The 12,387-nt window shown below is 44.3% G+C and overlaps 1 protein-coding gene across 1 annotated transcript in view; it reads left to right on the forward strand.

The window, feature by feature from the left end:
* Positions 1-726: 726 nt before the first annotated feature.
* Positions 727-12,387, forward strand: part of LOC134947613 (uncharacterized) — a 47,232-nt gene continuing 35,571 nt past the window's right edge. Inside the window, exons 1-4 of the mRNA XM_063935613.1 lie at positions 727-872; positions 3,777-4,010; positions 5,592-7,028; positions 7,430-7,522. Of these exons, the coding sequence (XP_063791683.1) occupies positions 3,863-4,010; positions 5,592-7,028; positions 7,430-7,522 (1,678 nt within the window). The 5' untranslated portion in view covers positions 727-872; positions 3,777-3,862. The remainder of the gene's footprint in view (positions 873-3,776; positions 4,011-5,591; positions 7,029-7,429; positions 7,523-12,387) is intronic.

The raw sequence follows: 12,387 nt of genomic DNA on the forward strand, positions 1-12,387 counted from the left end.
ATGTCAGGATATTGGAGGCCACGACAGGGATGAATGATAGTGTATAGGGGCAGAACAGGGGGCATGGCAGCGTATTCACGTCATCGTGGTCCGCAATTCAATGCCAAAATTACCGGTTTTGTGAGGCAGGGGGAGGGGCTACAATGATGGGATTAAGCTCAAATTGCATCATTGGACCCCTTGGACTGCAGCGTGAGGGTATTGTTGGGGATACCTCTATGTCTGTCTGTTTTTACCCAGTTTTGTTCTATTACTGTTGCTCTAATTGTAAAGCGCAACAGAATATGCTGCGCTATATAAGAAAGTGTTAATAAATAAATAATAAATGTCGCCCAGCTGGGAGACTTGGCCCCTCTTCCAGGAGGCCAGGAGCGCCACCCGAATTTCGGGAGGCTCTCAGCCACACTAGGAGTGTGGGCAAGTATGTGGTAGTTGTGATTACCAACACAGTTTATTCCTGTAATGATAAACATGTTAGGTTGAGAAATAAGTAAAGGAATGAAAGAAAAAAATCATATTAAAAATAAACCCATCATTGCCTCATTTAATTGCTGTCTCTCCCAGAATAAAACTATTATACTATAAAAAAACTCCTCAGATCGGTGATATCATAGATTAGCATAGTCACACAGTATGAGGAAATCTCTGGAGATATATTATTGAGTAAGGTTATCTGCAGCAGGAAACAATAACACTTTGGAAATTCTAAAGATTTGAGAAAGTCTCCACCCTCAGAGGTACTGTAGTAGAGACTATAAAACCTGTCTCTCCAGCACAATCACTCAGCAAGCAGTGGATGCTGTACAAGAGAAGAGAGCACCTGTTCCCTGGAAAACAGGTCCCAAATACATTTCTGCATCTTGCATTTTAAGGTAGGACTTTGCTCTTGGTGTATTGCTATGTATATATGTGCAATGTTCAAATTACATCACTGCAATATTTCCTGATGAATAGTTTGTATGACCTGGTTTGTCTGCCTTTAGTTTAGATTCAGTCATTGTTTTTATGAAAGAATTTGGGGATTAATGTTATCTCTAGATACCAATAACGACAAAAAGCATGCATGGTGTGGCAGAAACAGTATAGTGTGCCCCATTCTCAGGCAGTGTGACATGCCAGTGGTGCACGTGGGACCAAGGCCCCTTTAGGATTTTCATTGGTCCAAGGCAAATTAGTTTCTCCACAATTCAGAGGCAAGAACACATACACCTGCTGCAATGGTTTCCCAAAAGTAAGAAGTTCTGAGTTATATTGAGAGCAAAATTGATCCCACTGCCACAGATTATTCTGTAGTGAGAGATCAGAGCATTAGGGTTCCAGAAACATCCACAGTCTCAGTTAGGTTTATGTCATATGTATTTCTGTTAAGGCTACAACTGCACTTAGATATAGACCTATGGTTTTTAGCTACTGTTAGGGCAATGTAAGTGATAGTATTTATATTAAAAGCCACAGCCTATAATATATTTTGTTTGGCCTTTCTAGCTTTACATCCAGTGTGAAAGAGGAGCGTCTCCCTATTATCTGTTGTGTGTCTTTAACCATATTATTATTATTCCTAAATACTAGGAACAGTAATATTCCTAGTATGGGGAATGGAAGTTTGCCTCGTTTGACCTGTAATTAAAATGGGTGTGGATCATAGGGTCAACCACACTTAGGTTGACAGTCATTAGGTTGACGACTATTGGTCGACAGTGACTAGGTTGACACCTGAAATAGGTTGACCTGGTCTTTAGGTCGACATGAACAAGGTTGACATGGAAAGAGGTCAACATGAGTTTTTTTTTTTTTTTTAAATGGTGTCGCTTTCTTTGAAAAGTGACTGGGAACCCCAAGTTTCTTCACTCCCCCGTCACCCGGCTCCATAGAAGTGCAGGCAAATATGGACGAGCTCGTCCATATTGGCCTGCATGCACAGGCGACGGGGCACCCGCGATGAACGAGCGCGGGCCGCGCATCGTTCATCGCTGGTGCCTCCACACTCAAAGATATGAACGGTATCTCGTTCATTAATGAACGAGATCGTTCATATCTTTGAGTATTATCGCCCAGTGTGTAGGGTCTATAAGTGATTGCATGGACACCTGTCTTGTGAACAAGTTAGACAAAGGATCTGCTGATAATGAGTTAATATAAGATGATCTCGTAGCCCAGTGGTTTCCAAACTTTTTTGAATCACGGCGTCCTAGAATATCAGAATTTTTTTCACGGCACCCCTAGGCCAAAAATTTCTTATTGAGAAATTTAGAAAGAAATATTACATTAAGTAGATCGAGTTTATATGTCATCCTTAGGGTCAGTTGTGTGGTGAGGGACAAGATTTGCTTCTGTTTGGCCACATACTTTATGACTGGCAGCCACCAGCACTGGTTTTGCCTATTATATTGACCATGAATAATTTGACTTGGTCCTGGACCACCAACCCAGGGCACCTCTGCAAGTGTCCCGAGGCACCCCAGGGAGCCACGGCACACAGTTTGGGAACCTCTGTCGTAGCCAGTATATCACAACTGTACATAGAACAATCATTTCCTCCTGCCTTGTGTCCGTGTAACCATGGCTCCCAAACTGCGTGCTGTGGCACCCTGGGGTGCCTCAGTGCAGTTGCAGGGGTGGTCCAGAACTAATTCAAATTAATTATGGTCAATGTAACAGGCAAAACCAGTGCTTGTGGCTTCCAATCATGAAATATTTGGACATAAAAAAAACAATCCTGTCCCTCACCTCATAACTGAACCTAAGAATGACATATAACCACAACTTACTTTTAAATAGACAACTGCCTTGATTGATTGATTGATTGATTGATTGATTGAAGCAAGCTCCAGGTATGGATGTCTTTATTTATGCAGAATCGTTGATCATGCCCTGACCCTCTGCCTGGTCATGATTGCCTACCTTTTGTATCTTTTGTATCAATTACACTGCGACGCTGCCCCTCTACAGGCCAGTACTCACGGGCCGATGTGTGCTGAGTGTGCGGGGGGAGACGGGGGAAGAAGGGGGGCGCTCATTTCACCCAGCGGCATGGCAGGCCAATCTAGCACCAGCGATAGCGATGCGCGGGGCTGCGCATTGCTATCGCTATGGGGGGTACACACGGAGCGATCATGCTTAAAATCTAAGCAATCTAGTCAGATTGCTTAGATTTTAAGCAGCGATCGCTCCGTGAGTACCCCCCTTACCTCTACCACCCCTCCCCTTTATTTTTATTTGTCCCTGTTATGTCCCCATGTCCTGGTTTTGACATTCCTGTGTACTATTACTTTGAAATTATGGGATTTCTTTTTGATTTTATTTTTGGTGCTATAAGACCATCATTTGAAGTGGGACTAATGTTTTGTTTCCTAGATGGATTTCTTTAGCACTGACTATATAAGCATGTATGATCTTTAAATTTATCATTGCACAACCATTGAATGTTCTATTTTGATGTTTTTGACATCTGTCTGTAATAATTTTCCCTACTTGTTTAACAAAACAAAATAAACCAATCTTTAAAGAAAGCACAACTTTTTTAATTTAATATTTTTTTCTGAATTTCTCCGTAACAAAGTTTTGGCCTAGAGGTGCTGTGAAAAAAATTCTGATACTCTAGGGCGCCGTGATTCAAAAAAGTTTGGCAGCCACTGCCATATGGTATCACAGAAATGTAATATACTGATACAGTATTTTTTCCTGACTGTATGCACATAAACACAGTTCTAATATACAACAGCTAATATTTAATGCTGGCTTATGGTAATAATGATGGATCAAACCTTTTTTCCCAGGACATTTAATGGAATACATATTTGGATGAATACATATATTGGTGAAGAACAGTTTTCAGCAAGTCATTTCTATAGAGCATATTATCATGGAGGGATTTCCTGCAGTATTTTACAGTGAACCTGCTGCGCTGGGGCTCCTTGCAAATGCCGTTAGTGCTTTCCTCGTTTGTATGCAAAACTTCTCTCTGTTTAACACCTCTATTACTGCTGGAGGAGTGGAAAACATTCTCGCAGGTAAGGTTCCAGCAGGATGATTTAAATGAAATTTAAATACTAAAATGTAATACAGGTTGAGTATCCCTTATACAAAATGCTTGGGACCAGAAGTATTTTGGATATCGGATTTTTCCGTATTTTGGAATAATTGCATACCATAATGAGATATCATGGCAATGGGACCCAATTATAAGCATAGAATGCATTTATGATTCATATACACCTTATACACACAGCCTGAAGGTCATTTTAGCCAATATTTTTAATAACTTTGTGCATTAAACAAAGTGTGTGTACATTCACACAAATCATTTATGTTTCATATACACCTTAAACACACAGCCTGAAGGTCATTTAATACAATATTTTTATTAACTTTGTGTATTAAACAGAGTTTGTGTACATCGAGCCATCAGAAAACAAAGGTTTCACTATCTCACTCTCACTCAAAATATTCTGTATTTTGGAATATTCCGTATTTCGGAATATTTGGATATGGGATACTCAACCTGTATAGGTTTTTGTTCATTTATTTTTGTTTCAGAATCCTCCTAATATAGATTTTTTGTCTCTCACATATGATTTCGTGATTTGGTTCTTCTAGGCTACTATATAATTTTGTAAAAGAATGATTGCAATATTAATTTTAAGTACTGTGTATTAGATGGAGGGACAAATAAATCTTGGAAAGAGATAAAGTGGAGAGAGGTAAAGTCTCAACCAATCTGCTCCTGTCATTTTACAGGCTGTGTTTGAAAAATAATAGGAGCTGTGTGGTTGGTACTTTATCACTCTCCACTATATCTCTCTCCAAGCTTTGATAAATCTCCCTCACTGTGGCTTCAGTCGTGCCAAACACCCCATCTTGAAGCGCCAGGTCCTGGATTTTCAACCAAATTTCAATCTGGCATGAAAAGTCTGAGCCTCTCTACTCAGTATACACGTTTAGAGACTTTTCCGCATAGATTGACTGGGCCACATTTCATGATGGCATAGGCATTGTCTATATAGATCACTATCAGATTTACACTATCACTATAATCATGTTCTAGGTGCCTCTAAAACTAGCACTGAAAAAGGGCGGTGAACTCCGTGTTTAAAAAAATAATAATATTCAATAATTTCTGTGAGACTAAAGGTGCATACACACAGTGCGATTCTGCCTAAAGGCCGATTTTGACTTTGCGATTTCCCTTGCACTCCCTGGAGCCTGGTCTCGGTGTGACCACTCTCCTACCTAGCAAAACCATGCCTTTGACGTGCACTGGTTCTATTTAAAATATGGGGGGTGGGCGCTGATGCTCTTGGTGGCCGGCCCTCTCCTGGCAGGTTTGCTGAGGTACCATGTTCTTTCCACTAGATTGTACACAATATAGTCAAAATTGCCTATCAGTACTGCAAGCTGTATACACACGGTGTGATATGTGCTCATTTTTCATACGATTTTGACTATATAGTCAAACTCATAAGCACACATCGCACCGTGTGTATGCACCTTAAGGCGTTCTAGATTATGGAGTCTCTGAAAGACTTCAGACAGCATTAAGCATTTCATATATAATCTAAAATGTCATTTCCTTTCTCATTTAAACCTTGCAGGTGTTCACTTGATCCTAATTGGAGGTGTAACTCAGCTCATTGCGGGATTCCTGTCATTTCGAAAGTATGACCATTTAAGTGGCACCTCATTCCTGGCCTTCTCTGCCTTGTGGAGCAGCTATGGGGCTACTCGTATTATTGTGGGCTCAGAATCAGTTTCCCACAATAGCTCAGCTGTGCCAACTCTTCCTCAGATTCCAGTTAATGAGGGTGCAGTGGCCGGGTTGGTAGCTTATATTTTCATCGCGTTCATCCTGGCTTTCTGCTCAGCGACGGTCAACTATATTATGCCTTTTGTATTTGGGGCCATTACACTAACACTAGTTTTTGAGGCGATAGGGCTGTTTGGTCGCTGGGCCCTGGTAGTCTCTGGTGTACTGGAGTTAATAATAGTGCTATGTGGACTTTATGGTGCAGGAGCTCTTCTACTAAAAGGCATCACTCAGAAATATGTTCTTCCAGGCTTTGGCAATTCTCTTTTCAATGTCCTGCTTCTGGGTTCTGCCAATCGCAACTCTTCAAAAAATACTGGAGAAGAAAAGAAAAAAAATACAAAGTATGCTGAACCAATGGCACTAGGTTACCTGTGTGACACCATTTCTCCTTTCATTATGGCATTCTACTGCTTTGGATACATGAAGACATTCTATGTAGGTTCCATATGGATCAGCATCATTGTCCTCTCTCAGTTGTGTTCTAGCTACTACAGTTATCTACGGGATGATGTTTACCATGCTACGAAATTTGCTTTCCATGGTACCTTCTGGCTGGTGAAGTCATGGGAAGAGTTTACCGTTACAGTTGTCCTCACACCTGGAAATGTCTCCAATAGCAGACAGTTGATGGTTGGTGACTGGTTCTTTTTGGCTGCTGCATGTCTATTCTGCTTTTTATCATTAAATAAAGACATTCTAGAAGTGACTCACAATACTGCATTTGCCCTCATGACTATATCCACAATCCAGCAGATACCAAGTGCAGCTGCTTACATATTCTTTGGAGTGACTTGCAGCATATTTACTGTACTTTCCCTTTACACATCATTTGCCAGTCTTGTTAATTCAATTGCAGAGAAAGTACTAATACCCATTGGGAACATAGTGATATCAAGTGCCAAGTTTCAGGATGCCTTGGTTTGGTGCAGACGAAACCTACAAAAGTCTGAGCAGGAATTGGACATCAAGGAAAATCTCAGTTCTTGCTCCTCAGATCCCCTGTTCTACATCTGCAATGGATTAGCAGCACTGGCTGCTATCCAGAGTTCATTGGACCATAACATCCAAGCACATTTGTCTATTCCTTGGGTACTTATACCTGGTGCTATCATGCAGCTGTATGTCTGTAGAATTGATGTACAAGGAGGTCGAAGATTTGGCTCAGTTCTGCCATTTTGTTATGCTGCTATCTGGGCGACATGGGTATGGCTGCGTTTTGCAGGTAACAAATCTAATAAGTAAAGGCAGAAATAGACATTGCATTTTTAAGGTACTCAGATTAGACTCTTCTACATATAAACAGCCCATGGCAAAATGTATACATACTATAATATTTATATACTGCAATTCTATACACTAAATAATTTCCTTAAAGTATCAGCTATAAAGTGTTCCTCGTCCATAATTGCCAGCCAGTTTATCAACTTTCTGTGGAGAATTAATCAGTAATATCAAATATTATCAAAATACCATCGTAGTTTTCACATTTCATTGTAACTTTGTGGAGAAATTTCAAAAAGCAGATTGCTTTAGTATGAGTGTAATACGGATAATACTGCAAGGCCTACTTACAATGATCTTTCTCTGTGATTTATGTAGCCTGATATATATTATTTTTCCTAGGTTCTTTGCTCGGAATCGCTACAAATAATGATGGAGGATTCACAGTCGGTGCAATTGCTTTTTTAATTGTCAACATATTTTTAGTTGCCATTGGTAAGTGCAATTTAAAAATAATTAGCATCTGCAGGAAATTGTAAATTGGGGCTATGTTTAGAAGTAAGCAGGATATACTGTATATAGGTGAGGCTGGGATTATAGAGGGGAATATTTTTTGCCACTAGCAGACTTCCTGTCCATGGGAGTTCATTGCAGCCACTGCCTTCCTAGAGGTATAAAATACCTGGTAATGTAGAACAATAACTTTCACTGAAAACAACAGCAAATGGTAATAAAAATGACCCAGATGGGAAGTTCAAGTGGCTGCAAGGGCGCAGTTCCGCCTCCTCCGGCTCACCTAACCCGATGTAAGCCCGGCGCCGCAGGGAGATGTCGGGCGCCCGCTGAGATTGTGTTACCAGCTGGCGCCCGTCTCTCTCTCCACAGTGGAAGTCGGAGCTCACTACTGAGCTTCAGCTTCCGGCTCTGTCAGTGTGCGCTAAGGGAGAGACGTCATGACGTCTCTCCCATAGCGCACAAGTGCCAAGGAGCGAACGCCAGGAAGACTGCAGCGGTCGGACGCGGGAGAGGGTCTTGGTGAGTATGGTGTATTTCTCATACGTCCTAGAGGATGTTGGGGACCACATCAAGACCATGGGGTATAGGCGGTTCCGCAGGAGTCATGGGCACTCTTAAGACTTTTCAATGGGTGTGAACTGGCTCCTCCCCCTATGCCCCTACTCCAGACCTCCGTTTTAGAAATGTGCCCAGGCAGACTGGATGCACTCGGAGGAGCTCTACTGAGTTTCTCTGAAAAGACTTGTTAGGTTTTTTATTTTCAGGGAGATCTGCTGGCAACAGACTCCCTGCTTTGTGGGACTGAGGGGGCAGGAGCAGAACCAACTTCCTAAAGAGTTTCATGGCTCTGCTTCTGGCTGACAGGACACCATTAGCTCCTGAAGGGTACTGAACGCTAGCTGTGCCTAGATGCTCACTCCCACAGCACGCCGTCACCCCCCTCGCTGAGCCAGAAGTCAGAAGACAGGTGAGTATCAGAAGAATGAACTTCTATCAAGTAAGTGATGGCTGAGGTCCGGCGCGGCTGGCGGGAGCGCAGCGCACCATTGCTGCCCACAAATACAGGCACTGCAGGGTGCAGGGCGCGGGGGGGCACCCTGGGCAGCAAAAATATACCTCAAAACTGGCTAAAAGGGGGCATAAAGTGCCGCTGGCACAGCCCTACCCCCGCCAGTATAAATATTACTGTGATTACTGAGTGTAAGGACGCGCCATTGCGGGGGCGGAGCTTCTTCCCCAGGCAGCCAGCACACTGCTCAGCGCCATTTTCTCTTTGGCCTCTCCACAGTGCCGAGGGTATTCACCAAGGTGATGGCGGAGATGATGGTCCTCCTTCATCATAAAGGAGTCAATATAATTCCTTATCTGGACGATCTCCTGATAAAAGTGAGATCCAGGGAGCAGTTGTTACAAAAAATCTCGCTCTCTCTGTCGATACTCCAACAACACGGGTGGATCATAAATTATCCAAAGTCACAGTTGGAACCGACGACAAGGTTGTCTTTCCTCGGGATGATTCTGGACACAGAAGTTCAGAGGGTATTTTTGCCATTAGAAAAGGCTCTGGAAATACAGAAAATGGTAAAACAGATACTGAAACCATCCTGGGTGTCGATCCATCAGTGCATTCGGTTGTTGGGGAAGATGGTGGCGGCCTACGAGGCCATACAGAGTATTCCAGTGGGACCTGTTGGACAAGTGGTCGGCATCACAGCTGCACATGCATCGAAAGATAATCCTGTCGTCAAAAACCAGGATTTCGCTCCTGTGGTGGTTACACAGCTCTCACCTACTAGAGGGACGCAGGTTCGGGATTCAGTACTGGATCCTGGTAACCACGGATGCAAGTCTCCGAGGCTGGGGAGCTGTCACTCAGGGAGAAAACTTCCGAGGACGTTGGTCACATCAGGAAGCCTGCCTTCACATAAACGTGCTGGAGCTGAGAGCCATTTACAACGGCCTTCAACAAGCGGTACTTCTTCAAGACCGTCCCGTGCACATCCAGGCAGACAATGTAACAGCAGTCGCGTTCATAAACAGGCAGGGGGCGGAACGAAAAGCAGAGCGGCAATGGCAGAGGTGACAAAAATCCTCCGCTGGGCAGAAAAACATCTACAAGCTCTGTCGGCAATATTCATTCCGGGAGTAGAACACTGGGAAGCAGACTTCCTCAGCAGACACGATCTCAATCCGGGAGAGTGGGGCCTCCACCAAGAAGTCTTTGCAGAAGTGACAAGTCTTTGGGGAGTTCCTCAAGTAGACATGATGGCATCTCACCTCAACAAGAAGCTTCAGAGATACTGTTCCAGGTCGGGAGACCCTCAAGCAGTAGCAGTGGATGCACTAGTGATCTAGTCGGTTTTCCCGTCAGTGTATGTCTTCCCTCCACTTCCGCTGATCCCAAAGGTACTCTGGATCATAAGAAAAACAAGGGTTCGAGCAATCTTCATTGCCCCAGACTGGCCAAGGAGGGCTTGGTACCCAGATCTTCATGAGTTGCTCATAGAAGATCCTCGACCTCTTCCTCTTCGCGAGGACCTGCTGCAGCAGGGGCCGTGCGTATATCAAGGCTTACCGCGGCTACGTTTGACGGCATGGCTGTTGAGCGCCGGATCCTAGCCAGGAAGGGTATTCCCAAGGAAGTCATCCCCTCTCTTATTCAGGCCAGGAAAGGGGTAACGTCGAAACATTACCACCGTATTTGGAGAAAATATGTGTCTTGGTGTGAATCCAAGAAGGCTCCTACGGAAGAGTTTCACTTAGGACGTTTCCTCCATTTTCTACAGGCTGGTGTGGAAGCAGGCCTCCGATTGGGCTCAATCAAGGTTCAGATTTCGGCCTTGTCAGTGTTCTTCCAAAAACAATTGGCCTCTCTTCCAGAGGTTCAGACCTTCATGAAAGGGGTTCTGCACATCCAGCCTCCATTTGTGCCGCCAGTGGCACCATGGGACCTTAACGTGGTGTTGCAGTTCCTTCAATCAGATTGGTTTGAGCCTCTACAAGAGATAGAGTTGAAGTTTCTCACTTGGAAAGTGGTGATGCTTTTGGCATTGGCATCCGCGCGGCGGGTGTCTGAATTGGGGGCCTTGTCTCACAAGAGCCCTTACCTGATCGTCCATGAAGATAGGGCAGAGTTGAGGACTCGTCAACATTTTCTTCCGAAGGTGGTTTCATCTTTCCACATAAACCAACCTATTGTGGTGCCATTAGTTACTGACACATTCACTGAATCAAAGTCTCTAGATGTGGTTAGAGCTTTGAAAATCTATGTGGCTAGAACGGCTCATATACGGAAAACAGAGGCCCTGTTTGTCCTGTATGCTCACAACAAAATTGGATATCCTACTTCCAAGCAGACTATTGCACATTGGATCAGAAATACGATTCAGCAAGCTCATACTACGGCTGGATTGCCGTTACCAACATCGGTAAAGGCCCACTCCACTAGGAAGGTGGGCTCATCCTGGGCGGCTGCCCGGGGGGGTCTCGGCATTACAACTGTTCCAAGCAGCTACTTGGTCAGGGTCAAACACGTTTGCAAAGTTCTACAAGTTTGACACCTTGGCCGATGAGGACCTAAAGTTTGGTCAATCGGTGCAGCAGGGTCATCCGCACTCTCCCGCCCGTACTGGAGCTTTTGTATAAACCCCATGGTCTTGATGTGGTCCCCAGTATCCTCTAGGACGTATGAGAAAACAGGATTTTGATACCTACCGGAACAGGGCATACAGAGTTTCTCCCCCAAGAATGGCAGAGACACACAGAGATTGGAGCCAACCCACACACAGCGCTATACAGGTATAAGGAGACCCTTAACCAGCGCTGACTGTGTCCCTTAATAGGTGACACAGTCTATACACAGCCTCCCCTCCCTTCTACAACCCCCTGGTACCGTACAGATAGCTGGAGTTGCTCTGGAGGGACTGCTCTTCACAGGCAGCGTGTCTGCAGGCAGGAAAAATAGGATTGTAATACCTACCGGTAAATCCTTTTCTCCTAGTCCATAGAGGATGCTGGGCGCCCATCCCAGTGTGTACTTTTCATGCAGTTTTAGTTATTAGAGTTACACAAGTTGTGTTATCTTAGTTCAGCATGTTGCTGCAATTAGTTCATGCCTGTTGGCGTGTGTTATGTTAAATGCCATGTGTGTGGCATGGTTGAGGGTGTGAGTTGGTATGTATCTCACCACTAGTATTAAAGTAAGTCCTTCCCTCGAAATGTCCGTCTCCCTGGGCGCAGTTCCTATAACTGAGGTCTGGAGGAGGGGCATAGGGGGAGGAGCCAGTTCACACCCATTGAAAAGTCTTAAGAGTGCCCATGGCTCCTGCGGAACCGCCTATACCCCATGGTCTTGATGTGGTCCCCAGCATCCTCTACGGACTAGGAGAAAATGATTTACCGGTAGGTATCAAAATCCTGTTGTTTTTTTTAAATATGTGTGAGTGCTTCTACTGGGGGCAAACTACAAGGGGGCTAACTACAAGGGGGCTAACTACAAGGGGGAAAACTACTGGGGGTAAACTACAGGGGGGCATTACTACTGGGGGCATAACTACAGGGACATTACTTCTTGGGGCATTACTACGTGGGGGCATTACTGCTGGGGGCAAACTACAGGGGGCTAAACTACAGGGGGGTATTACTACTGGGGGCATTAATACGAGGGGGCAAACTACAAGGGGGAAAACTACTGGGGTTAAACTACTGGGGGCATTACTACTTGGGGGCTTAACTACAAGGGGGCAAACTACAAGGGGCAAACTACTGGGGGTAAACTAAAGGGCGGCATTAGTACTGGGGGCTAAGCTACAAGGGGGCATACTACAAGGGGGCTAAACTACTGG

This window comes from Pseudophryne corroboree, chromosome 8 (assembly GCF_028390025.1).
Source record: "Pseudophryne corroboree isolate aPseCor3 chromosome 8, aPseCor3.hap2, whole genome shotgun sequence".
In the NCBI taxonomy this organism is placed as follows: Eukaryota; Metazoa; Chordata; class Amphibia; order Anura; family Myobatrachidae; genus Pseudophryne; species Pseudophryne corroboree.